Consider the following 27,094-nt stretch of genomic DNA (forward strand, 5'->3'; position numbering starts at 1 on the left):
TTATGGTACTTTATGTTTGCTAACTGTATAAGAAGGTTTATGGATGGTTAGAATACCCTTGAAAACCCTTGTGGAGGTATGTTAACACAGCTGAAACAGTTTGGCTGATTAGAGAACCTATAAACCAGACAACCTTCCTTTGAGCTAGATGAGAATCAGAAGCATTGCATTTGTTGGATCCATTAAACTCTCAAAATGGCCAGAAAAAAAGAACTTTCATGTGAAACTCGACAGTCTATTCTTGTTCTTAGAAATGAAGGCTATTTCATGTGAGAAATTGCCGGGAAACTGAAAATTTCCTACAACGGTGTGTACTACTCCCTTCAGAGGAGAGCACAAAGAGGCTCTAACCAGAGTAGAAAGAGAAGTGGGAGGCCCCGCTGCACAACTGAGCAACTAGACAAGTACATTACAGTCTGTACTTTGAGAAATCGATGAGTCTCAGGTCCTCAACTGGCAGCTTCATTAAATAGTACACGCAAAACGCCAGTGTCAACATCTACAGTGAAGATGCAACTCCGGGATGCTGGCTGTCAGTGCAGAGTGGCAAAGAAAAAGCCATATCTGAGACTGGCTAATAAAAGGAAAAGATTAATATGGGCAAAAGAACACAGACAATAGACAAAGGAAAATTGGAAAAAAGTGTTATGGACCGACGAATCCGAGTTTGAGGTGTTTGGATCACACAGAAGAACATTTGTGAGATGCAGAACAACTGAAAAGATGCTGGAAGAGTGCCTGACGCCATCTGTCAAGCATGGTGTAGGTAATGTGATGGTTGGGGGTTGCTTTGGTGCTGGCAAAGGGGGAGATTTGTACAAGGTAAATGGGATTTTGAATTACGAAGACTATCACTCCATTTTGCAATGCCATGCCATACCCTGAGGACAGCGCTTTATTGGAGCCAATTTCATCCTACAACAGGATAATGACCCAAAGCTCCAAATTATGCAAGAACTATTAAGGGAAGAAGCAGGCAGCATTAATAAAAGTATGAGTTTTCATGGAAAACACAAAATTGTCTGGGTGACCCTAAACTTTTGAACGGTAGTGTATACTCGTATATAAGTCGACCCGAGTATAAGCCGAGGCACCTACCGTATTTTTCCTACCATAAGACACACTTTTTATCCTCCAAATCTGGGAGGAAAGTGTGGGTGCGTCTTATAGTTGTAATGTGGAATGTAGAATGTAGGGGGGGTGGGCAGCGGTGGAGTGGGATCGCAGGAGGGAGGAAAATATTGCCGCTGCAGGAATCCTGCACTGGGTAAACCACATGGTCACTATACTTAAAGCGAGGTGAATATTCATTAGCCGCTTCGCCACCCACCTGTCAGCACCGAGCAGTGGGCGTGAGCAGAAAATGAATATTCCTTCACTTAAAACAGCAGACCCACATGGTATCCTCAGCGCTGGAATCCTGCAGCAGCTGGGGAGATCGTGTGGGCGAGGGAGCAGGAGCAGGGTGAAAGAGAAGGAAGGGATGTCGTATACCTTACAGCGCTGATGCAATGCTGAATGCTCTGTGGAGGACCTGTGCTGAGGTCATGAAGAGGGCGGGCTGGAGCATCACATGACCGCCCAAAGTCCTGCCTCTTCATGAGGTCATCACAGGTCCTGCAGACACCTCACTACAAACAGTGCAGCTTGGTCTTACATGATCTGTGTTGAGGTAAGAGGGAGGGCACTGTGCGACCATGGCTGGCTGCAGGACCTTCACTGAGCACAGCCTGTACAAGAATTAATTAAAACTTTATTAATTACAGCACATAAAAAAGCACTATGCCACTCCTGTGGTGAACTATAGCTCCCAGCATGCCATAGGATCTGCAGGACATGCTGGGAGTTATAGTTCTCCCTAAAGCAGCACTCCAGTGTTATTTTTCAGAGCAGGAGTGATGCTTTAAATATGAGCCCTGTGCCCCTATTCTTATACTCACCCTCCAGCATCTTCACTTAGTACTTTACAGACACCTCACTGGTCTAGCAGCACCATCTTCTACCCGTAGTTTTCAACATAATAACATACCATTATATATAATAACATGACATATAATAGTATGCCATTTGTGTTATTAAATATTTTGCTTCATACATAATTTTCCACCTCTAAAACCTGGGTGCGTCTTTTCTCTGGTGCGTCTTATAGTCCAAAAAATACAGTAATTTTGCCTCTAAAAAACTCGGAAAACCTATTGACTCGGGTAAAAGCTGGGTATGCATGGTTCCTCATCCCCATCCTTGTCTGTATGGCTCCTTATTCCAATCCTTGTATGCATGGCTCCTTATTCCCATCCTTGTCTCCATGGCTCCTTATTCCCATCCCTGTATGCATGGCTCCTTATTCCCATCCTTGTCTCCATGGCTCCTTATTCCCATCCTTGGCTGCATGGCTCCTTATTCCCATCCTTGTATGCATGGCTCCTTATTCCCATCCTTGGCTGCATGGCTCCTTATTCCCATTCTTGTATGCATGGCTCCTTATTCCCATCCTTGCCTGCATGGCTCCTTATTACCATTCTTGTATGCATGGCTCCTTATTCCCATCCTTGTGTGCATGGCTCCTTATTCCCATCCTTGTATGCATGGCTCCTTATTCCCATCCTTGTCTGCATGGCTCCTTATTCCCATCCTTGTATACATGGCTCCTTATTCCCATTCTTGTATGCATGGCTCCTTATCCCCATCCTTGTATACATGGCTCCTTATTCCCATTCTTGTATGCATGGCTCCTTATTCCCATCCTTGTCTGCATGGTTCCTTATCCCCATCCTTGTATACATGGCTCCTTATTCCCATCCTTGTGTGCATGGCTCCTTATTCCCATCTTTGTATACATGGCTCCTTATCCCCATCCCTGTATGCATGGCTCCTTATTCCCATCCTTGCATACATGGCTCCTTATCCCCATCCTTGCATGCATGGCTCATTATTCCAATCCTTGTATATATGGCTCCCTATCCCCATCCCTGCATGCATGGCTCCTTTTTCCCATCCTTGTATGCATGGCTCCTTATCCCCATCCTTGTATGCATGGTTCCTCATCCCCATCCATGTATGTATGTCCCCCATGAGAAAAGCTTAAAAAAAAAAAAAACATAAAAAAGTTCTACTTACCTTCCCTGTGTGCCCTTGCAGCATCTCGTTCCAGTACCAGCAGCTCCTGCAGCCAGGCGATCACGTGTCCCCACTCATTAAGGTAATGAATATTCACCTCTCCACACCTATGTGAGAGCGGAGAGGTGAATATTCATTACTTTAATGAACGGGCACCCGTAAAAGCCCAGCAGCTGCTGAAAGACAGTGGCTGCGGCTGCAACTGAGCGTGCGTTATAAGATAAATGAATATTCATTGTCAGTGCAGTGAATATTCACTTATCTTTAGAAGCGGGCACAGGCTTTAGCCGCAGCCGCCATATTTTATCTCCTGTGACCCGCTGCTCCCCCTCCCCCGCCAAAAACTGGGACAATGACTCGTATTAGCCAAGAGGGCATTTTCAGCACAAAAATGTACTGAAAAACTTATACATGAGTATAAAAGGTGGTTTCTTTTTTATTCCAGTTGAAACAATCAAGTCATCAAGTTTTTTGCTCACCATCTGAAAGTAACATGATGTAGGGGCAGAAAACCGGATTCCAATGATGTGTAACTTACTGGGCTGCTTGCTGCTGTTCTGATAAAATCACTGATTTATCTGCTGCAGATCTACCAGTTCTCTAAATGCTGAGCTCTGTGCAACCCTGCCCACACCACTGATTTGCAGCTTTATGCTGTGCATAAGCAGAAAGTTGCCAGTGGTGAACGTGGGGTTATACAGAACTCATGAATATGGAGGAGTAAAAGAAACATGTTTACTAGTCCTCTAGTTATAATCTACTGCTAATAAAACTGTGATTTTATCAAAAGTGCTGGAAGCAGTCCGGTGAATGATATATCGCTGGAATCGGGATGTGTCTCATGCTGCGCTCACATTAGGTGGGAAAAAACAGATTCCCTTTAAGTGAACTTGCTATGATTAAGAATACACTGTATGAAACAAGTCCACAAGTGCCTACTCTCTGTAATGATACTGTTTAGGTGGATTACAAGTAAGGACGGTTTTCATCCAAAGAGGTATTGGATATCACAGGTTTCCTTTATGTGGATATTATGATAAGAAAGAGAGGGGGCACCACAGATTCCAAGGGATCCAACCAGGTCTATATAATATGAACCATTTCAAAAAAGAAGAGAAAGAAATAGACCAAAAATCGGGGATCACCGGAGGCACGGATCAAGTAAAAAAAGGCAAATTTTATTCAAAAGTGTATAAACGGACACAGAAAACCACATAGAGCACACATTAAAAACATTTAAAACATTGGTCATCCATGTGACCTATACATGGTACACTTAGGCCCAAAATAGAGCCATCCCCCTGTATGAACCAACTCCCCAGTATCAATAGATGACAAGTATAAAGAAAATCCTAACTATTACCGAGTGTGATGTCTATGTGAACAGCACCTTATTTTATCATACAAAAAATATATTGAAAAAGAGAGCTAAATGGCAAGTACACAAATAGTCATATAGCTACCACATTCAGCATATGTCACAATGACTTGTAAGGAGATCCACAATGCCTAGATGCACCATGTAATAGTGAAGGCAGTATCCATGGTGCAAACACATAAAAAAAAAAAAAAAAAAAGGAGTCATCTAGACATGAACCCCAATTGCCATAGAAATGAATAAAGATACATATGGAGGTGCAGATAACCAGCCCAGCTGAGGGCACAATCAGGTTCAAAGACTAATAAATCTATTAGCAGAGTAAGTACGAGACTCAATGTGCCAAAGCTGCAGAGACTCCCATGCTGAAGAGGCATGCACACAGTTACCAAAGCCTCTGGGGCTAGATGACCAAAGCTCAATCACAGCATGTAAAATAGAGCCAAGGGCTGCTGGACACACTCAGGACCACCTGGGGAGTGGAGACAGGGGGTCAGCGTACCCCCTGTCTCCACTCCCCAGGTGGTCCTGAGTGTGTCCAGCAGCCCTTGGCTCTATTTTACATGCTGTGATTGAGCTTTGGTCATCTAGCCCCAGAGGCTTTGGTAACTGTGTGCATGCCTCTTCAGCATGGGAGTCTCTGCAGCTTTGGCACATTGAGTCTCGTACTTACTCTGCTAATAGATTTATTAGTCTTTGAACCTGATTGTGCCCTCAGCTGGGCTGGTTATCTGCACCTCCATATGTATCTTTATTCATTTCTATGGCAATTGGGGTTCATGTCTAGATGACTCCTTTTTTTTTTTTTTTTTTTATGTGTTTGCACCATGGATACTGCCTTCACTATTACATGGTGCATCTAGGCATTGTGGATCTCCTTACAAGTCATTGTGACATATGCTGAATGTGGTAGCTATATGACTATTTGTGTACTTGCCATTTAGCTCTCTTTTTCAATATATTTTTTGTATGATAAAATAAGGTGCTGTTCACATAGACATCACACTCGGTAATAGTTAGGATTTTCTTTATACTTGTCATCTATTGATACTGGGGAGTTGGTTCATACAGGGGGATGGCTCTATTTTGGGCCTAAGTGTACCATGTATAGGTCACATGGATGACCAATGTTTTAAATGTTTTTAATGTGTGCTCTATGTGGTTTTCTGTGTCCGTTTATACACTTTTGAATAAAATTTGCCTTTTTTTACTTGATCCGTGCCTCCGGTGATCCCCGATTTTTGGTCTATTTCTTTCTCTTCTTTTTTGAAATTTTTTATGTGGATATTAGTCGTAAGTTCAGCATGTTTTTTAGACTCTGGGATCCTGAACACTTAGAACACATTTAATATGTCCTGATCGTGATGAGTTGTTGACCATATATTTCTAGTATATTACAGAGCTGTAAGCAGATACAGAACATATTTCACCTCAGCTATAGCCAATTTCTCCTGTGCCACGTAACCAGATATATTGATCATCTCCATGCGATCCCTGAGAGGTTCTGGGATTGTTTCGGTGACATTGGCTGTGCAGATGAAGAGAACCTGCAGGAGATGGATTCAATACAGAGATCAAGAATGGAAACATAAAAAATCTGACATGTGCCTTAAAGTTTAGGAAACAATCTAACAATTGACCAAACGGTATATGCACACATTTGAAAGCAAGTACGGTAAATCATTTTAAAACAGGTCATTATTTTCTATTGCTTGTTATCAAAATACAAGCCATCTCTCTGCATATGAGAAAAAGAAAAGATATCTACTGTTAAAGGGAACCTGTCACCAGATTCATGGTGTACAAAACACAGGCAGCATGAATTAAAGCGCGCCAGCTTTCCCCAGTAGTGCTGCAGTTGTTTGACAGATCTCTGGCTACGGGAAACACCTGTCATTCACCTTGAGTGGTTTAACGCATTTTCTCAGGCTCTCCATGCATGTCGTGACTGTCACACAGCCGCGACACATGCAACTGCAGAGTCGAACAGCTGATCAGCCAGAGCAATCCAGGAAGCCGGATTCCCTCTGCAGCTTGTCCGGTAAGTGCTTATAGCTTGCCGAATAAGCCCTGTCCTGATCAAATTCGCTAATCTCTAGTCTTGACCAATAGGGAAAGAATAGAGCCATTGAAAAAACATTTTCTATTTATTTCTATTTAGGTTTTGCTTCCATTTGCATCAAAGGCTCTGTCCATCGTCTCACTTGGCAATTCATTCAAATTTTACAGAAAAGCATTGCATTCAGCTTACCGAAATGACGAAAAACAATGACAATTATGTAAATCTACATTTTCCTTTCTGTCTAAGGCCGGTTTCACATTAGCGTTTTTTGGGCAGTGTAGGCTTGCGTACTGTCCGCATACGTCTTGCATACCTATCTTTAACATTGTGTACATGGTGTACTCAGTTTGTATGCGGATGCATCCGCATGCGTTGTTTTGCGGTGTCCGGCGAATGCAAAATGCTGCATTTTTTTAAGCATCAAATATGTGTAGGCATACGCATGCGGATGAGTGTGTATAAACAACTCATTACTGCCTATGGGAACACATTGGTACACAAGGACATGCATACGCATGCATTCGATGAGCTTGCATACTTCGGACTGTGCATGTCCAGGAACTGATTGAGACATGTCCTCCTGGAAATATCGAAAGCATGCGCATAAACAATGCAAACGCAGGCGAAAATGCACACAAACGCATGCACACACAGCATTTTTTTTGCATCATGCGTAAGCCGATTCAGATAAAAAATGCAGCGTAAGTATGCATTTAAATGTGTTTTGGCATGCGTTTGTACATGCAGATGATACAGGACACACAGATACGCTAATGTGTACTTAGCCTTAAACGCTTTATAGTTTGCAGATGAGCCTATTTACAGTGGTCATTAAGTGGCTTTATTCCTCCGCTCAACTATGGCAGTGAGGAATATGTAAATTGTGCCGCCTCCCCCCCCCCCCCCCCAATGGCCAAAAATGCTATAGCCCCTATCGTGGCCGTTTAACACCCTACATGCTGCAGTCAATCGCAACAGCAGCATCTAAAATAGTAAACAAAGGAAGGGGCTTCCTCTTTATCATCATCTTCACCTCGCAACTGCTGGGTCCCAATAGTTTCCATGGCAACAGTACAACAAAAGATTTTCTGATGGTATAATAGCCTGTTAGGCTCTGCCATAAGCAGGGTCTTAAAATCAAGTGACAGTGTTAAATTGGTTTAATTAACATGGCTGGGTACCACTTCAGCAGTTACTTTAGCTGTGCTTGTCCTAATGCTAATTAATCCCACTGGTCAAGTTGACTAAACACCAAAAGGAATGCATCGGGATGCACATTATTAGAACGACACGATTAAAGCTGAATTTTTACTCAAAAGATAATCATGAATGAGCGTTCTTAAAAACACTAATTTCACGATTATCTCGCAGTGTAAACAGGCTGCCGATCACAGATCAATAATCAAAATGTCCATTCGTTAGGTAAAAATCATGTTTTGCACAGCGCAAAAAAATGTCGTTCTTGGTGGTGTATCGTCCTGAAAAAAAAGGACTCATGCTGCTGAGTATCCTGGCAGCCTATCTGCACTGGAGTGATATACTACAGATCAGTGTGCATCTTTATTTGGGATTGCCTGTATAAACATGCTATTATCCCCTTAGTGACAGAGCCAATTTTGACCTTAATGACAAGGCCAATTTTTACAATTCCGACAACTGTCACTTTATGAGGTTATAGCTCTGGAACGCTTCAACGGATTCTACTGATTCTGAGATAGTTCTTTCATGACATTGTACTTTATGGTAGTGGTAAGAATTCTTTGATGTGACTTGCAATAATTTATGGAAAAAAAAAAAAACAGAAATTTGTCAAAAATTATGAAAATTTTGACATTTTCAAACTTTTCATTTTTGTGCCCCTAAATCAGAGAGTCGTGTCACACAAGATAGATAATAAATAATTTTTCCCACATGTCAACTATATATAAGCACAATTTTGGAAACAAAATAGTTTTTTGATAGGAAGTTATAAGGGTTAAAAGTCGACCAGCAATTTCGTATTTCTCCAACAAAATTGACAAAACCATTTTTTTTTAGGGCCCACATCACATTTGAAGTGACTTTGGGGGGGGGGGGGGATCAATATGACATAAAATACCCAAAAGTGTCGCCATTTTAAAAACTGCATCCCTCAAGGTGCACAAAACCACATTCAAGAAGTTTATCGGCTCAGTGGTTAGCACTGCAGCCTTGTAGCACTGGGGTCTTGGGTTCAAATCCCAAGAAGGACAACATCTGCAAGGAGTTTGTATGTTCTCCCCGGGTTTGCGTGGGTTTCCTCAGTGTACTCCGGTTTCCTTCCACAAACTGGGTTGTAACCCAAATCCTAACCTTAACTGCAAAGAATGGAAAAAAAATATTTTATTTCATTATTTTTACCTAAGGAGGTGACAAAGGGGGTTTTAATTTTTATTTTGATCACTGTGATAGAGCCTGTCACAGTGATCAAAATTAACCAATAGAAAAAATGTCCTATTGTTGCCCGGTACTGGCCGGTAGCTCTCGGCAGGCGCACTGCGCCCGCCATCTTTTTCCAGGAAGAGGATGCGGAGGGACGGGGGACGGAGCCGGAGAGTTCAGGGGTAGCAGAGGTACCGGGGGGAGCTCAGGGGACTCCATTTCTTTCTCTTCTGGTATACTAGATCATATTAGAGTAGAGAGAAATGAATGGGAAATCTGATTTTTTTCTTTTTTTGCGATCCTCCACTCCCCGATGCATTCCTCTGTTATTTGTGAGTGAATAATTTGTATGCCTGGAGTTTGCGTAGACTTGTTTGTCGGGTTGGTGTACTGCGGTGCACAGTAGCGCCCCTTTTCCCTGGGTGGGGAAGAGAACATACAGAGGGATGATTCAGGAGATAAGACAAGGGTGGAGGCCCCGGTATCTTAGGAGTATCCCGGGGGCATAGGGTGAGCTAGGGCGCCCCCTAGTGATAGGGTCAGAGAAGGAGCACCTTCACGGGACCTTCACGGTCCTGCACCTTCACGGGACACCAGACAGCTGTGTATTGACAGGTATATTTTTCTCTAAAGCACTCCAGGCTTTCATATCATAGTCTGTATTACATACCTGGCAATGTGTTTTTTCATGAGACGTGACGGCACCACAAGAGAGGGGATCCGCCCTTCAAGGACAGGAAAAGATAAAAGGGGTGGCTCCTCTCTCCGCATCAGTTGTTTTACAGAGCACGAGAGGAATTCCGCAGATTAGTGTACACATAAATAATACATCTTTTATCATTCTAATTACCAACACGCGAGGGAGTGTCTAATACTAATAATGCACCCAACTAATGACCAAAAGGGTGGGAATATAAGGGTGCCTTCATGTCTCATGAAAAAAAAACAATACCAGGTATGCAATACCCGTGTTTTTCCATCAAACATGACGACACCACGAGAGAGTTACAGAGATTTGTATTCTCTTTAGGGAGGGATCACTGCTTGTAACACTCTTCTCCCAAATGTGAGATCAGAGGTAGCAGATAGGTCTAACCTATAATGTTTAAAAAATGTAGACGGAGAGGACCAAGTGGCCGCCTTACAGATTTGGTCGATGGTAGCATCTGCTCTCCGCCCAAGACGTCGCCATGGCTCTCGAGGAGTGGGCTTTTAGACCCTGTGGAACAGCCCTGCCTGCACTACTATACGCTAGTATAATGGCCTCTCTCACCCATCTAGTGGTAGTTTGTTTTGAGACTTTAAGGCCCTTTCTTGACCCCTGGAATTTAACAAATAAAGCCCTCTGTATCCTTCACGATTTTGTCACCTCTAAATACTGAAAGATACATCTCCTGACATCTAGGCAATGGAGCCTCTCCTTTTTCTTGTTGCTAGTGTTAGGACAAAAAGAGTGTAGGGTTATATCCTGAGTCCAATGGAATCTTGACACCACCTTGGGAGATATGCTGGATCGAATTTTAATACAAACCTATCGTCCATAATTTGCGTGTAGGGATGGTCTGCTGATAACACGTGTAAATCCCCAACCCTACGGGCCTATGTAAAGTGCCACTAACAAGGCTGTTTTTAATGTTAGTATCTTATCTGACGTTGTATTTAATGGCTCAAAGGGGTTTTCTGTCAAAGCTGTCTACACTAAATTTAGATCCCAAGGCGGAGGAGTAGGGGATGGAAGAGAGTCAGCTCTACTACAGGCTCGGATAACCTGGTCACCCACCTATTGCTTGCCAAGTCATAGTTAAATAATGCTGCTAAAGCTGAAATATGCACTTTGATGGTACTAACAGCTAATCCCAGATCTAAACCCTTTTGCAGGAACTCCAGTATTGCCACTATCGGGACCTCCCTTTCCCGTATTGGCCCTGAGATAGACAAGAATTGTTTCCATATCGTCCCATAAATCCTGGTAGTCACTGGTTTTCTGCTACTGAGTAAAGGTACCTTCACACTCAGCGACGCTGCAGCGATACCGACAACGATGTCGATCGCTGCAGCGTCGCTGTTTGGTCGCTGGAGAGCTGTCACACAGACAGCTCTCCAGCGACCAACGATCCCGAGGTCCCCGGGTAACCAGGGTAAACATCAGGTTACTAAGCTCAGCTTCTCTGCACTCCTCCTGCACTGACTGTGAGCACAGCGGCCGGAAAGCAGAGCGGTGACGTCACCGCTCTGCTTTCCGGCTGACCGACGCTCACAGCCAGTACAGGAGGAGTGCAGAGAAGCTGAGCGCCGGGGACAGACAGCGGTAGGTAAGTATGTAGTGAAAATTTTGTAGTCCACATTCACTAAAGAAATTGGTCTATATGATCCACAATCCAGAGGATCCTTCCCCTCCTTCCTAAGCACGATAATATTAGCATCATAAAACGATTCGGGTACCGATTCTCCCTCCCATATTCCCCTTAGTACCTTCAGCAATATAGGTGCTAATTTATCACGATATTTTCTATAAAATTCAATGGGAAATCCATCAGGTCCCGGGGCCTTCCCGGTGGCCATATCTGCTATAGCATGTTCTACCTCTTCCAGAGTAAATTCAGCCTCCATAAGAGCTCGTTGGGATGGACTCAGCGAGGGGAATGTTATATCCGATAGATAATCCAGGCATTCATCGACATCTAAACCACTCTTAGACTTATACAACGAAGTATAATAATCATAAAAGCCCTGAAGTATTCCATCAGTAGAGGACACCAATGAGCCATCGGACACCCGGATCTGCAATATTGTGTTGGAGGTGCTATGCTGGCGCACCAAGAAGGCCAGGAGTGTGCTGGCTTGATTCCCTAGCTCAAAGTAGGACTGACGAGTAAAAAATAATTTGCGCTTTGACTTAGCATCTGTATGTTGGGTATACAATCTCTGGGAAGTAAGCCACTCAATTCTATTACTGCTGGACTGATTAGCTATATAAGTGGCCTCTGAGTCTTTTAATCTTTGCTCTATCTCCTCGTCCTCCCTCGCCGTCACTCTCTTAATATAGGAAATGGTAGAAGACAAGCATCCCCTCAAGTATGCCTTCAGGGTATCCCAGAATAGACCAAGGTTTTGGATTTCCGAATGTGTCAGCACAAAGCTATTCAACTGATCAACCGTCCTATCACTAGAGTCTATCAATTTTAACCAAAAGGGATTTAATTTCCAGGACCTATTACTATTATCGGATTGCCCATATTTAAGTTTAACCCTCCGTCACATACAACTGATCTGACAGGCGCTTCTCTTTTACTTTCATTTCTCCTTCCTCACCAGATTGTGAGGAAACCCCCTCCCTCCAGGTAGTCTCCTGTCTCTTGAAGGTCTGTGAAACCTGATATCACAGTTGGATTTCAGAGCTTCAGGGGAGAGGATATAGCTGCACAGATCTCTCAGGCTCATTGTATGTGAATACGTCACATTCAGTAAGGTTGGTATTTTATGTTTTTATTCATCACAATAGTTTATTTAGCTTGTTTTATGAATGTATAGCACAAAATGTGAGGATATTTCATAGAAATAAGGGAGATTTTATAAAAGAAAGTGTGCTGCTCAGGCATATACAGTAGTTCCCTAACATATTCCTTCTCTTGCTTCAGATTATCTGCTGAAATGGAGAGGAAAATGTACAATTTATCCAAACAACTTGATGTTGAGGAAGTAACAAACATGTTGTTAGATGATAGAGACCTCACACTGAATGAGGATTTAGGAGAGGAAAGTGAGATTGATTCTCATGATGAGGTGGAACAATGTGTCCTGGATTCTGAAACAGAGCAAGATGGTGACAGTGGTGAGGATGAAGAAGTTGGATCATATTATATTGGAAAAGATAAAAATACTAAATGGAACAAGAAGCCATTCCAGAAAAAACGTAGGGAACCTTTAAATATTATTACTCACCTTCCTGCAGTAATAGGAACTGCACGTAATGCAAAAACTGCAGTTGAATGCTGGAACAGTATATTTACAGATGACATTCTGGACTCTATTGTCACATATACCAACCAATATATAGACATTATAAAGGACAAGTACATCTGCAACAGAACCATCAAGCCCACAGATGAAATAGAACTGCGTGCTTTTTTTGGATTACTGTACCTTGCAGAAGCTTATAGGGCAAATAGACAAAGTTTGGAGGAACTTTGGGGTAAAGATGGGGATGGAGTTGAAAAATTTAGCCTTGTTATGTCCATAAACAGATTCAAGATTCTAATTCGTTGCCTTCGGTTTGACGACAGAACTACCCGAACCGAACGCAAAACACATGACCGACTTGCTCCAATTCGTGATATATTTCAAAGATTTGTTGTAAACTGTAAACAAAGTTATTACCCTGGAGAGAATCTCACTATTGACGAAATGCTCCCTGGTTTTCGTGGTAGATGTGCCTTTCGTCAATATATTCCATCAAAGCCAAACAAATATGGAATAAAAATTTATGCCCTTGTTGATGCCAGTAAGACCTACACTTACAACCTGGAAGTTTATGCAGGAAAACAACCAGAAGGTCCTTACTGTGTGAGCAACAAACCCATTGATGTTGTAAAAAGATTGGCTGAACCCTTATTTGGATCGGGTCGCAATATTACAGCTGACAATTGGTTTACAAGTTGTGATCTGATTGATTATCTGAAAATTCAGAAGCTGTCATATGTGGGAACTGTAAGAAAAAACAAAAGGGAATTGCCGCCACAGTTTGTAAGTGTGAAAGAGAGACAACAGTACAGCAGTATGTTTGCATTCCATAATGGAAAGGCTTTAGTTTCCTATGTACCACATGCCAAAAAAATCGTACTTCTTCTATCAACACTTCATGATGATGCTGCCATCGATCCTGGGACTGGGGCAGAAAAAAAACCGGAGATAATTACATTTTACAATGCCACCAAAGGGGGTGTGGATACAGCAGATCAGATGTGCTCCACTTTCAACGTCAGCAGAAACATCAAACGCTGGCCAATGGTCATATTTTTTGCTATGTTGAATTTGGGTGGTATAAATTCACAAGTAATTTATCTTGAAAACAAGCTTGAACCACTCCGTAGACGATTGTATCTGAAAAAATTGGCCCATGAACTAGTACTTGGAGAGCTACGCAGCAGAAGCGTGAAAACAATCGGTATCCCCTCTCGCCTTCAAGTTCAGCTCAAAAGGTTCCGCCCAGAAGATGATGGTGAAAAGTCACCATCTGCACCACCTCACAAAAGAAGGAGATGCACCACCTGCCAAACGGAAAGCGGAACCAGAAGGCTTTCAAATTATGAATGTCTCAAATGTCATAAAGCAATTTGCCTGACACATGCAAAAATGGTGTGTAATTCTTGCTATTTGCTCTGCAAGTGTGACTTTTCTGGGGAAACCTCAGCATCTACTTCTGATTGAATATGTTTTTAATAGTACTTAAGGTACCTTAAAATTAAGTTTGTGTTCAAAAACTTTCTTTGTACATTTTTTTGAGAGAGTCGAACTGGGGACTATTTGGCGGGAGTTTTGAAAAGTTTGTATTTCATAGTTATTAGTTTTATGTTAAGTAAATGTTTTTTTTTGCAACTGATTATGTGTAGTCTCTTTTATTACATCCCTATGAAGGTCACTGATCACTTTTAGAGCACTGAAATTGCAAACATTAGATATTATAGGTATTTTTCCAGCAGGCGCCTGACAGGCACATTGTATGTGAACTCGTTAGTCCGAATATTGTATGTGACGGAGGGTTAAGAATGATCGGGCTATGATCTGAGATCCCCCGGTTACCATGTTCGATGCTATCCACCCATAGCGCCAAGCCACCCGACCCAAATATATAGTCTATTCGAGACAAAGACTGCCTAGTAGACGAGTGGCAGGTGTACCCCTTAACTTCTGGATGGTTTATTCTCCATAAATCTAGCCACCCACTCCCTTCCATAAATAGTGCTAATTGTGAGGGGTGCTGAGGCACAACTTCCCCTGAGTCCACATCGTCCAATCTCAATCTATCCATGGACTGATTCATTATTAAATTAAAGTCTCCCATACAAATAACATTGGCTTCCGGATATTTTAAGGAGAAGCCCAGAGCCATACGTAGGATTGACATGTTAGCGGGAGGGGGGTTATAGATACACAACAACACATACTCTCGTGAGTTAATAAATGCATGCACAAAGACGAAACGACCCTCCGGATCACGTCTCGCCTCTTTAGCCTCCCATCTGACCTCTTTGTGTATCAGCAGAGAGACCCCTCTTGAATAGCTAGTGTGGAATGCGTGTAGGGACCACTGTACCCATGGCTTTTGTATACATCGAGCCGTGTCTCTTGTCAGATGTGTCTCTATCAGAGCTACGACTTGAGGGTGATATCTTTTAATCTGCGAAAACACCTTAATTTTCTTTCGAGGAGTTTTTATACCTCGTATGTTCCAGGTCATACATATAAGTTCAGCCCCCATATTTACTCTTAAAGGGAGCATTGATATATATCATTATCATTCGGGTGCAGTCTAACGGCACCGCACAGAGCAAAGAATTAGCATTAGAGGCAGCCATGCTTAATAAACATCCAAAACTAGTATATAAAACCAAACTAAACAAAACTTGAACAGTAGGGGAGCATATTTCCATACTCCCACAGTCAAATTGAATAGGGGATACCCTCACTGGACTCAGTGTCCGGTATTGTTGATATTTTCCGCATCCAGGCAGAAAGCTCTATCTATGTTGCCATTAATCAGGGAGCTCAGGTTAGGAGTCTTCCGCATTCGACCCCCCGCGAGACCGCAACCACTCAGTCGCCTCCGCTGGATCCGTGAAGAATAAGGAGGAGCCCTTATAAACGATGCGAAGCCGGGCCGGATAAAGCATGGAGTAAATGATGTTCTTATCTCTAAGTTGTTTCTTGATATCCATAAATCGTGCTCGCTGCTTTTGAAGTTCCATAGAAAAATCTGGAAAAATCGATATGGTAGCATTATCGAATTTGATGAGGCCCTTCTGCCGTGCTAAGCGGAGGATGATATCTCTGTCTCTACAATTAAGGAGACGCGCCAGGAAAGGCCGCGGCGGGGCTCCAGGAGGAAGAGGCCTGGTCGGGACCCTATGGGCCCTTTCCACCGCGAATGTCGAGGAGAATCCATCTCCCAGTGATGACTTGAGCCATTCCTCCAGAAACTGTTCAGGCTGCTGACCCTCCGACCGCTCCGGGAGACCTATAATTCGGATATTATTGCGGCGCAGTCTATTTTCCAAGTCGTCTGCCTTTTGCTTCCAGGCATTTACGGATCCGGCAGCTTTGGTCAGTTTAGCCTCCATAGGGGCGATAGTGTCTTCAATATGAGACACCCTCGTTTCAACCTCCGTGATGCGCCCTCTCATAGTTTGCATGTCATGACGCAGGCGTCCCACCTCAGTATGCACATCTTCTATTTTCTCCGTAAGAGCTGATCTAGTGAGGGAGATAGCCTGCATCAACTGCTCTGATGCCTGTTTAAGAGTCAGTTCATCTTCTCCTCCCTCCTCATTGCTGTCGGAGGGGCGTCCTTTACAGGTAAGTATGTAGTGTTTGTTTTTTTTACTTTTACGCTGGTAACCAGGGTAAACATCGGGTTACTAAGCGCGGCCCTGCGCTTAGTAACCCGATGTTTACCCTGGTTACCAGTGAAGACATCGCTGGATCGGTGTCACACGCCGATCCAGCGATGTCTGCAGGGAGTCCAGCGACGAAATAAAGTTCTGGACTTTCCTCAGCGACCAACGATCTCCCAGCAGGGGCCTGATCATTGTTCGCTGTCACACAGAACGATTTCCTTAACGATTTCGTTGCTACGTCACAAAAAGCAACGATATCGTTAACGATATCGTTATGTGTGAAGGTACCTTAAGGTGGATATTAAACCATTTGAGAACCCCTCTTTTTCTAACAACGCCCTTTTAAATTCCAGGCTGTCAAATGCAGCCTGGAATTCTGACTGTGGCTGAAGGGACCATGTGTTAGAAGGTCCCGGTCTTCTGGGAGTACCCATGGGTCAGTCACTGACATCACTGTTAGCCAGTAAAACCATGGCCTTTTTGGCCAAAAGGGAGCTATTACAATCACCCTGGCCTTGTCCTCTCTGATCTTCTTCAGAACTGCTGGTAACAGACATATCAGTGGGAAGGCATACAAGAGTCCTGATGTCCATTTTATCCTGAAAGCGTCTACTGATAACTGCCTGTCTGCTGGGTTTAGGGAGCAGAACTTCTGATCATTCTTGTTGGCTTTTAAGGCAATGAGGTCTACACTGGGTCTTCCCCACATGTGCACTATCTTTTGAAAAATGGACCATTCTCCTTGCCTTAAGTGGTTCCTTCTTAGGGTACCGCCACACACTGCCATTTCGATCGCTACGACGGTACGATTCGTGACGTTCCAGCGATATCGTTACGATATCGCTGTGTCTGACACGCAGCAGCGATCAGGGATCCTGCTGAGAATCGTACGTCGTAGCAGATCGTTTAGAACTTTCTTTCGTCGCTGGATCTCCCGCTGTCATCGCTAGATCGGTGTGTGTGACACCGATCTAGCAATGCGATCTAGCGATGCGTTCGCTTGTAACCAGGGTAAACATCGGGTAACTAAGTGCAGGGCCGCGCTTAGTAACCCGATGTTTACCCTGGTTACAAGCGTAAAACTAAAAAAAAACAAACAGCACATACCTACATTCTGGTGTCCGTCAGGTCCCTTGCCGTCTGCTTCCCGCTCTGTGACTGCCGGCCGTAAAGTGAAAGCAGAGCACAGCGGTGACGTGTGCTTTCACTTTCACTTTACGGCCGACAGTCACTGAGTGCGGGAAGCAGAGACGGCAAGGGACCTGACGGACACCAGAATGTAAGTATGTGCTGTTTGTTTGTTTTTACGCTGGTAACCAGGGTAAACATCAGGTTACTAAGCGCGGTCTTGCGCTTAGTAACCCGATGTTTACCCTGGTTACCCGGGGACCTCGGCATCGTTGGTCGCTGGAGAGCTGTCTGTGTGACAGCTCCCCAGCGACCACACTACGATTTACCTACGATCACGGCCAGGTCATATCGCTGGTCGTGAGCGTAGGTAAATCGTATAGTGTGACGGTACCCTTAGAAATTCTGCCTTCAGGTTGTCTACACCTTGGATTTGCAGGGCCAATAATGAGAGGAAATGCTGTTCTGCCAAAGCCATGAGTCTTTTGGTTATCTGCATCAATTACCGAGAACTAGTGCCCCCCTGGTGGTTTACATATACGACCGCTGTTCGGTTGTCTGATAGGACTCTCTCATGATGCCCTGTTAAGAGTGGAAGTAACCCCTTTAGCGCTTTTTCGATTGCTAGAAGTTCCCAATCATTTGAGGATAGATTTCTTTCCTACTGAGCCCAGGGAGCCTGGATCCATAGTGTGTCTATGTGAGCTCTCTACCCCCAAGGGATGGCATCCGCTGTGACTACTTTGGAGGCTGTGTATGTCCAGTGTATGTAGTTCTCTTGCATGGAACTGGGCTCATTTTACCGCTGGAATGCAGGAGGTTAGGGACCCTAACACCGATGTGGCTCTTCTTAAAGTCATTTCTGGCTTTTTTATTGTTGTTACAATTATTTGTTTGATTTTTCCTTCTTTCTCCACTGGGAGGCGACACTCCTGCGCCACAGAGTCCACCCCGAGTTATCCCCCCAAAATTCTGGAACATCGCTGGTTCCAGCTTGGATTTTTTTAGATTCAGCTGCCATCCTAGCATCTGTAGTGTGTCTATCACTATTCTGACTTGCTTTTGACAGTGAGAAAAATTTTTCCCCACTATTAGGAAGTCGTCTAAATAAGGTATTATCAGAGTATCTTTCTCTCTGAGATATGCTGTGACCTCTGCAATCAATTTTGTAAATACTCGTGGGGCTATCGCTATCCCAAAGGGCAGAGCCCTGTACTGAAAGTAACATAACTGAGACCCCATCTGAACTGCCACCCTGAGAAACTTGCGATCTTGTTGTCTGATTGGAACGTGGTAATAAGCGTCCCTGAGGTCTAGGACCACTATGTAACAACGAGGATAGAGGAATTTCACTGTTGATCTTATCGTCTCCATTTTGAATGACAGAATTATTAGATACCTGTTGAGGCCTTTCAAAGTTATGATTGTTCTTCAAGAATTGTCTTGTTTTTTTTATAAGAAAAAGGGGGGAATAAAAACCTTCCATTCTTTCCTCTACCGGAACCTCTTCCAGGACATGTTTGCCTAGAAGCGATATTACTTCCCCTTCCAGACTCCTTTGTTTTTCTTGTGAGGACTGTACTAGAGTCTGCATGTATTTTCTTGGAGGCCAGTGGTGGAACTTTAATTTCAGGCCTGAACCCACAATATGTCTGATCCAAGCGATGGATTAGATCCTTTCCCAGGCTGGAAGGAAGTGAGAGAGCCTCCCTCCCACCTGAGAGGGTTGTCACTGGGAGGGTTTCTTGGTGTCTTTGGAGGGCTTGCCAAAGTAGAAGCCTTTTCCTCCCCTGGATCGATTGTCAAAGTTGTTTTTGTCTCTGTCTTTGTACTGCTGTCTTCTGAACTTTTGGCCCTTCTGAAAGGAGCACTGAAAGGCCTGGAATGGCAGTTTTGGGAAATTCTTCTTCTTGTCGCCGGCTTTTTCCAACACCTCATCCAATGCCGGTCCAAACAGGAAATTCCCTTCACGTGGCAGAGAGCAAAGTTTCATTTTTGGCTGTGTGTCCCCCAGCTAGCATTTAAGCCATATCACACAGCGTCCCGTATTGGCTAATATGCTGCTGACTTTGCTGCCAGTCTAGCTGAGTCCGCTGAAGCCTCAGCTAGAAATACTGCCGCTGCTCTTATGGCCGGTATTGCTTCTAGGACAGTCTCCCTGGGAACTTTTTGTTCTAACTGATCCTCCAGGTTATCTATCCATATCTTTATGGATCTGGCTACACAAGTGGCTGCGACAGCTGGCCTTTGCGCCTCTGCCGAGGCCTCACAGGCTGTTTTCAGGCAACTATCTGCTTTTCTGTCCAGAGGTTCTTTCAGAGAACCTAAATCCTCAAAGGGTAGGGAGGATTTTCTGGCAACTTTTGAAATAGCTACATCAATTTTTGGAGCTCTATCCCAAAATGAGGATGCCTCCTTCTCAAAAGGGTATCTCCTCTTTAGTGAGTTGATTATCTGGGATGACTTCTCTGGTTTTTGCCATTCCCTCCTAACAAGTCCCTGTAGCTATTCGTTAATAGGGAATGATCTTCGTTTTTTTCTTTTGCAGACCACTGAACATGAGTTCTTGGGCTGTCTTTTTTGTTTTTTCCTCTACCAGCCCCATGGTAGAGCGGACAGCTTTTATAAGCTTGTCTGTAGCCTCCACTGGGAATGTATCTTCCTCATCTGAGCTACTTTCTGAGTAACGAGCTGTATCTGAGTCTTCCTCTGATTCCGAAGAGACCCTTTGAGATGCTACTGAGGGGCTGGATCTGTCCCTAGATCTGGTATCTGTATCGACTGTCTGTAACGCTCTTACCGACATACAGACTTCTGACTCGATTAGAGATCTTAGGTTTTCCGTAAAGGAGGGTGTTTCCTCTGCCACTGTTTTGTTAATACAATCCTGACAAATTTTTACTCCAGGATGCTTTTAAAGGGTTTTTGCACAAGGGACATTCCTTTTTCTTAGTTTTTGACTTATACTTTTTGGGGGCCTCCTATACTTCCCCCCCCCCCCCCCTCCCAATGTATGTAAGAAAAGAGGGGAGAGATGGAGACAAGAGAGGAGAAAAGAACAGACATTAGCCTGCTGGACTTTCTTAAAGTTCACTCACCACTCGGACGCTTAAAAGTACGGGTATCGGATCCGGAGGTTAACTGGTTTTCCCAATGTCTCCCATTGCGTATCTGGCTCTTCCTACTTGAGCGAGACCGCCCCTCGTGCACCTCTTGCTGTGGCTGTAAATGTTCCGGCGAAAAACTCTCCATCGTACAAACTGTCACGTGAGAAGAGCAGTCACATTCAACCTGGAATGGTTGGTGACAAACGGCAGTACTTCTGATTGCCCCATAAATAACCGCGTTTCCTCCCATTTTTTTTTTAATTAAATTGATCACCTGGTTGATCCTGCCTCTACTGGCCGCTTAGCACCCTGACGCATGCACGTGCACGCAGCCAGCAACCACTTCCGGTGCGCACAGATGTAACCAATCACCTGGTTGATCCTGCGCTTGCGCAGTGTAACTAGGCCTGAGAGCACACCCGGCAACGACTTCCGGTGCGCGCAGATGTAATCAGTCAATCACCTGGTTGATCCTACGCTTGCGCAGTGTTAACTAGGCCTGAGCGCGCACCCGGCAACCACTTTCCGGGCACGCTCCCTCGGCCCTCCTTCCCCCTTCGTCCGACTGTTATTGTTGTCCCCCAGGTGTTGTGTGCATGCTCGTACCCCACCATTTCAGGTCGCGCGGTACGCGGCGCCGGCTGAGGAGGAAGCTTACCGTGCCCCGGGGATGTGACCATGACACGGGGCCGGATCTCAGGGAGGCAGCGTGGCACTCACCTGCATCCTGATGCTCCACAGCGCTGCCTTCTCCATACACCGCTCCATCCTTCTCCCTCATGCTGCTGCTTACAGGTACTGCCAGGGAGGGGGGGGGAAACTGCATTCTGTGCTTAACAGGGAGGGCCCCAATACCTCCGAGGAGTGTTACCTAGCCCGGGCACCGATGTACCTTACAGGCTGCATGGCCATCGTAAGTCAACAGGGAGGGCACCATAACAAAGACCTCCACTGACTTTTTTTTTTTTTTAGGGTAATAAGCAGGTTTTTTCGCTCAGGGGGGCATGGATATACATAACCCCTGAGGCGACTACCGGCACCTGGTGACGGATGCAGCAGACTAATAACTGCCCAAATCAATCCGACCCAGACATCCTCGTCTTCCAGATCTTTCATCTTGAGGGTTCCCCACCAAGGACAGGAAACCAACTAATGCGGAGAGAGGAGCTGCCCCTTTTATCTTAACTAATATGGTGCCATCCCCGGCCAGCTTCGCCCAGCTCTAGACAAGATACATCTCTCCCTATGTCCACATGAAGAAGCCCTATTAACTAGAGAGAGGATGAGAGAAGCTAGCCAGGGATGGCACAAGACTAGTTACCGTATTTTCTGGACTAAAGGATGCACTTTTTTCTTCCCAAAATGTGGAGGAATATGGGGGGTGCATCTTATAGTCCGAATGTATGCGCCCTGGCTGTGGTAGGGAGGTGGGAGAGCGGTTTCAGAGGAGCATCGGGTCAAAGCTTGAGGCTAATTTGCATATTCCAGGTGCCTTCTGGGAAAAGCGAAGTCTCCCTAAGCTAGAAGATCGTTGGGTACAGCCGGGACCAGCTGCTTGGAAAGCATCACCAAACCAGGGATTCAAGCTTGAGGCTAATTTGCATATTCCAGGTGCCTTCTGGGAAAAGCGAAGTCTCCCTAAGCTAGAAGATCGTTGGGTACAGCCGGGACCAGCTGCTTGGAAAGCATCACCAAACCAGGGATTCAAGCTTGAGGCTAATTTGCATATTCCAGGTGCCTTCTGGGAAAAGCGAAGTCTCCCTAAGCTAGAAGATCGTTGGGTACAGCCGGGACCAGCTGCTTGGAAAGCATCACCAAACCGCGCGCCTTAAGGCGCGCGAATTTTTGCCTGTAGGATATTGTTGCAAGAGAGCTTGGCTGAGTAGATTACACAAGAAGGAAAACACACAGCAAGTCAGCAGGATCTAGGAGCAACATGGCAGATGTGACAACCTACATGGTGAGCTGCAGCATGTGCTACATGTTCACAGATCGACCAGAAGAAGAATAAAATTTCACCTGTCAGAAGTGTAGACTAGTGGCTCTTTTAGAAGAAAAGGTGCGGGGTCTGGAAGAAAGAATAGCAACTTTGAAACTCATCAAAGAGAATGAAGACTTTCTAGACAGAACAGAAGCATCTCTACTGGTCACAGAAGGTGAAAAAAGTGTCAGAGAACCTCCAAAAGCAGATGAGTGGAAGCATGTGACCAAAAGAAGCAAGAAGACCATGGAGAAATCACCAACCACACAACTGAAGAACCGATATCAAATCTTTGTAGAGGATGAAGATGGCACACCTAAGGATGAAGCAATACCAGCAAGCAAAAAAGAAAAGGGCACACAGCAACAAGTGACAGCAAAAAGTACAGCCAAGAAGCAACGAAGAGTGGTGGTGGTGGGAGACTCACTACTGAGAGGCACAGAAGCAGCCATCTGCAGACCGGACATAACTGCAAGAGAAGTATGCTGCCTTCCAGGTGCGATGATCAAGGATGTGACCGATAGGATACCAAAGCTCTTCAGCTCCAAGGACGTCCACCCATTTCTTCTGATACATGTTGGCACCAATGACACGGCAAGGAAGGACCTACCGACAATCTGCAAAGACTTTGAAGAGTTGGGGAAGAAAGTAAATGAACTGGATGCACAGGTAGTTTTTTCTTCTATCCTTCCAGTAGACGGGCATGGCACCAGGAGATGGAACAGGATCCTTGATGCAAACAACTGGCTAAGACGATGGTGCAGACAACAAGGATTCGGATTCCTGGACCACGGTGTGAATTACTGGTACGATGGACTCCTCGCCAGAGACGGACTACACCTCAACAAACCTGGGAAACACACATTCGCCAGAAGACTCGCTACACTCATCAGGAGGGCGTTAAACTAGAAGAAGAGGGGACGGGAAGAAAAACATTAGACTCGAACAAAGACGACCCAGGAAAACATACTCAGAAGGGAGGTAAGAACATTTCTAAAACAATCCACAGTGAGGAGATTGGAACAAAACAAAATCCTCTAAACTGCATGCTCGCAAACGCCAGAAGCCTGACAAACAAGATGGAAGAACTAGAAGCAGAAATATCTACAGGTAACTTTGACATAGTGGGAATAACCGAGACATGGTTAGATGAAAGCTATGACTGGGCAGTTAACTTACAGGGTTACAGTCTGTTTAGAAAGGATCGTAAAAATCGGAGAGGAGGAGGGGTTTGTCTCTATGTAAAGTCTTGTCTAAAGTCCACTTTAAGGAAGGATATTAGCGAAGGAAATGAGGATGTCGAGTCCATATGGGTCGAAATTCATGGAGGGAAAAATGGTAACAAAATTCTCATTGGGGTTTGTTACAAACCCCCAAATATAACAGAAACCATGGAAAGTCTACTTCTAAAGCAGATAGATGAAGCTGCAACCCATAATGAGGTCCTGGTTATGGGGGACTTTAACTACCCGGATATTAACTGGGAAACAGAAACCTGTGAAACCCATAAAGGCAACAGATTTCTGCTAATAACCAAGAAAAATTATCTTTCACAATTGGTGCAGAATCCAACCAGAGGAGCAGCACTTTTAGACCTAATACTATCTAATAGACCTGACAGAATAATAAATCTGCAGGTGGTTGGGCATCTAGGAAATAGCGACCACAATATTGGGCAGTTTCACCTGTCTTTCACTAGGGGGACTTGTCAGGGAGTCACAAAAACACTGAACTTTAGGAAGGCAAAGTTTGACCAGCTTAGAGATGCCCTTAATCTGGTAGACTGGGACAATATCCTCAGAAATAAGAATACAGATAATAAATGGGAAATGTTTAAGAACATCCTAAATAGGCAGTGTAAGCGGTTTATACCTTGTGGGAATAAAAGGACTAGAAATAGGAAAAACCCAATGTGGCTAAACAAAGAAGTAAGACAGGCAATTAACAGTAAAAAGAAAGCATTTGCACTACTAAAGCAGGATGGCACCATTGAAGCTCTAAAAAACTATAGGGAGAAAAATACTTTATCTAAAAAACTAATTAAAGCTGCCAAAAAGGAAACAGAGAAGCATATTGCTAAGGAGAGTAAAACTAATCCCAAACTGTTCTTCAACTATATCAATAGTAAAAGAATAAAAACTGAAAATGTAGGCCCCTTAAAAAATAGTGAGGAAAGAATGGTTGTAGATGACGAGGAAAAAGCTAACATATTAAACACCTTCTTCTCCACGGTATTCACGGTGGAAAATGAAATGCTAGGTGAAATCCCAAGAAACAATGAAAACCCTATATTAAGGGTCACCAATCTAACCCAAGAAGAGGTGCGAAACCGGCTAAATAAGATTAAAATAGATAAATCTCCGGGTCCGAATGGCATACACCCACGAGTACTAAGAGAACTAAGTAATGTAATAGATAAACCATTATTTCTTATTTTTAGGGACTCTATAGCGACAGGGTCTGTTCCGCAGGACTGGCGCATAGCAAATGTGGTGCCAATATTCAAAAAGGGCTCTAAAAGTGAACCTGGAAATTATAGGCCAGTAAGTCTAACCTCTATTGTTGGTAAAATATTTGAAGGGTTTCTGAGGGATGTTATTCTGGATTATCTCAATGAGAATAACTGTTTAACTCCATATCAGCATGGGTTTATGAGAAATCGCTCCTGTCAAACCAATCTAATCATTTTGTATGAAGAGGTAAGCTATAGGCTGGACCACGGTGAGTCATTGGACGTGGTATATCTCGATTTTTCCAAAGCGTTTGATACCGTGCCGCACAAGAGGTTGGTACACAAAATGAGAATGCTTGGTCTGGGGGAAAATGTGTGTAAATGGGTTAGTAACTGGCTTAGTGATAGAAAGCAGAGGGTGGTTATAAATGGTATAGTCTCTAACTGGGTCGCTGTGACCAGTGGGGTACCGCAGGGGTCAGTATTGGGACCTGTTCTCTTCAACATATTCATTAATGATCTGGTAGAAGGTTTACACAGTAAAATATCGATATTTGCAGATGATACAAAACTATGTAAAGCAGTTAATACAAGAGAAGTATTCTGCTACAGATGGATCTGGATAAGTTGGAAACTTGGGCTGAAAGGTGGCAGATGAGGTTTAACAATGATAAATGTAAGGTTATACACATGGGAAGAAGGAATCAATATCACCATTACACACTGAATGGGAAACCACTGGGTAAATCTGACAGGGAGAAGGACTTGGGGATCCTAGTTAATGATAAACCTACCTGGAGCAGCCAGTGCCAGGCAGCAGCTGCCAAGGCAAACAGGATCATGGGGTGCATTAAAAGAGGTCTGGATACACATGATGAGAGCATTATACTGCCTCTGTACAAATCCCTAGTTAGACCGCACATGGAGTACTGTGTCCAGTTTTGGGCACCGGTGCTCAGGAAGGATATAATGGAACTAGAGAGAGTACAAAGGAGGGCAACAAAATTAATAAAGGGGATGGGAGAACTACAATACCCAGATAGATTAGTGAAATTAGGATTATTTAGTCTAGAAAAAAGACGACTGAGGGGCGATCTAATAACCATGTATAAGTATATAAGGGGACAATACAAATATCTTGCTGAGGATCTGTTTATACCAAGGAAGGTGACAGGCACAAGGGGGCATTCTTTGCGTCTGGAGGAGAGAAGGTTTTTCCACCAACATAGAAGAGGATTCTTTACTGTTAGGGCAGTGAGAATCTGGAATTGCTTGCCTGAGGAGGTGGTGATGGCGAACTCAGTCGAGGGGTTCAAGAGAGGCCTGGATGTCTTCCTGGACCAGAACAATATTGTATCATACAATTATTAGGTTCTGTAGAAGGACGTAGATCTGGGGATTTATTATGATGGAATATAGGCTGAACTGGATGGACAAATGTCTTTTTTCGGCCTTACTAACTATGTTACTATGTTAAAGGAGGCTGGAGCCGGTGGCTCCAGCTAAATCCTGTGCCCGCTGCTAAAGAGAAAGTAATATGCACTGCATTCCACGCCCATGGGCGTGGAGGGCAATGAATATTCATTTCCTTCTGGCATTTGGTATGATTGGCCCCATTATTTTGCAGGTATAATTGTTTCCATGCTTTTATAATTGGCCCTGGTATGCATGGCCCCATCAGGAAAGATTAAAAAAAAAACATTACATTTACCTTCCTCGGCACCCTAGCCGTCGCAGCATCCTGCTCTGATATCATCAGCTGCCTAATGCTTGTAAGCAGTGTATGGCAGGGACGTCATGCGCTGCTCACAATCAGAACACAGCTGCCGGAATACTCACTGGGACAGTTCATCACA

General features: G+C 44.2%; 1 protein-coding gene across 8 annotated transcripts in view; it reads right to left on the bottom strand.

Annotated features, from left to right (window-relative positions):
• LONP1 (lon peptidase 1, mitochondrial) overlaps positions 1-27,094 on the bottom strand; it is a 480,916-nt gene that overhangs the window by 199,605 nt on the left and 254,217 nt on the right. For all 8 annotated transcript variants that reach the window (XM_069767869.1, XM_069767870.1, XM_069767867.1 and 5 more), the window contains one exon: positions 5,926-6,042. In XM_069767869.1, the coding sequence (XP_069623970.1) occupies positions 5,926-6,042 (117 nt within the window). The remainder of the gene's footprint in view (positions 1-5,925; positions 6,043-27,094) is intronic.

This window comes from Ranitomeya imitator, chromosome 1 (genome assembly GCF_032444005.1).
Source record: "Ranitomeya imitator isolate aRanImi1 chromosome 1, aRanImi1.pri, whole genome shotgun sequence".
Taxonomy (NCBI): domain Eukaryota; kingdom Metazoa; phylum Chordata; class Amphibia; order Anura; family Dendrobatidae; genus Ranitomeya; species Ranitomeya imitator.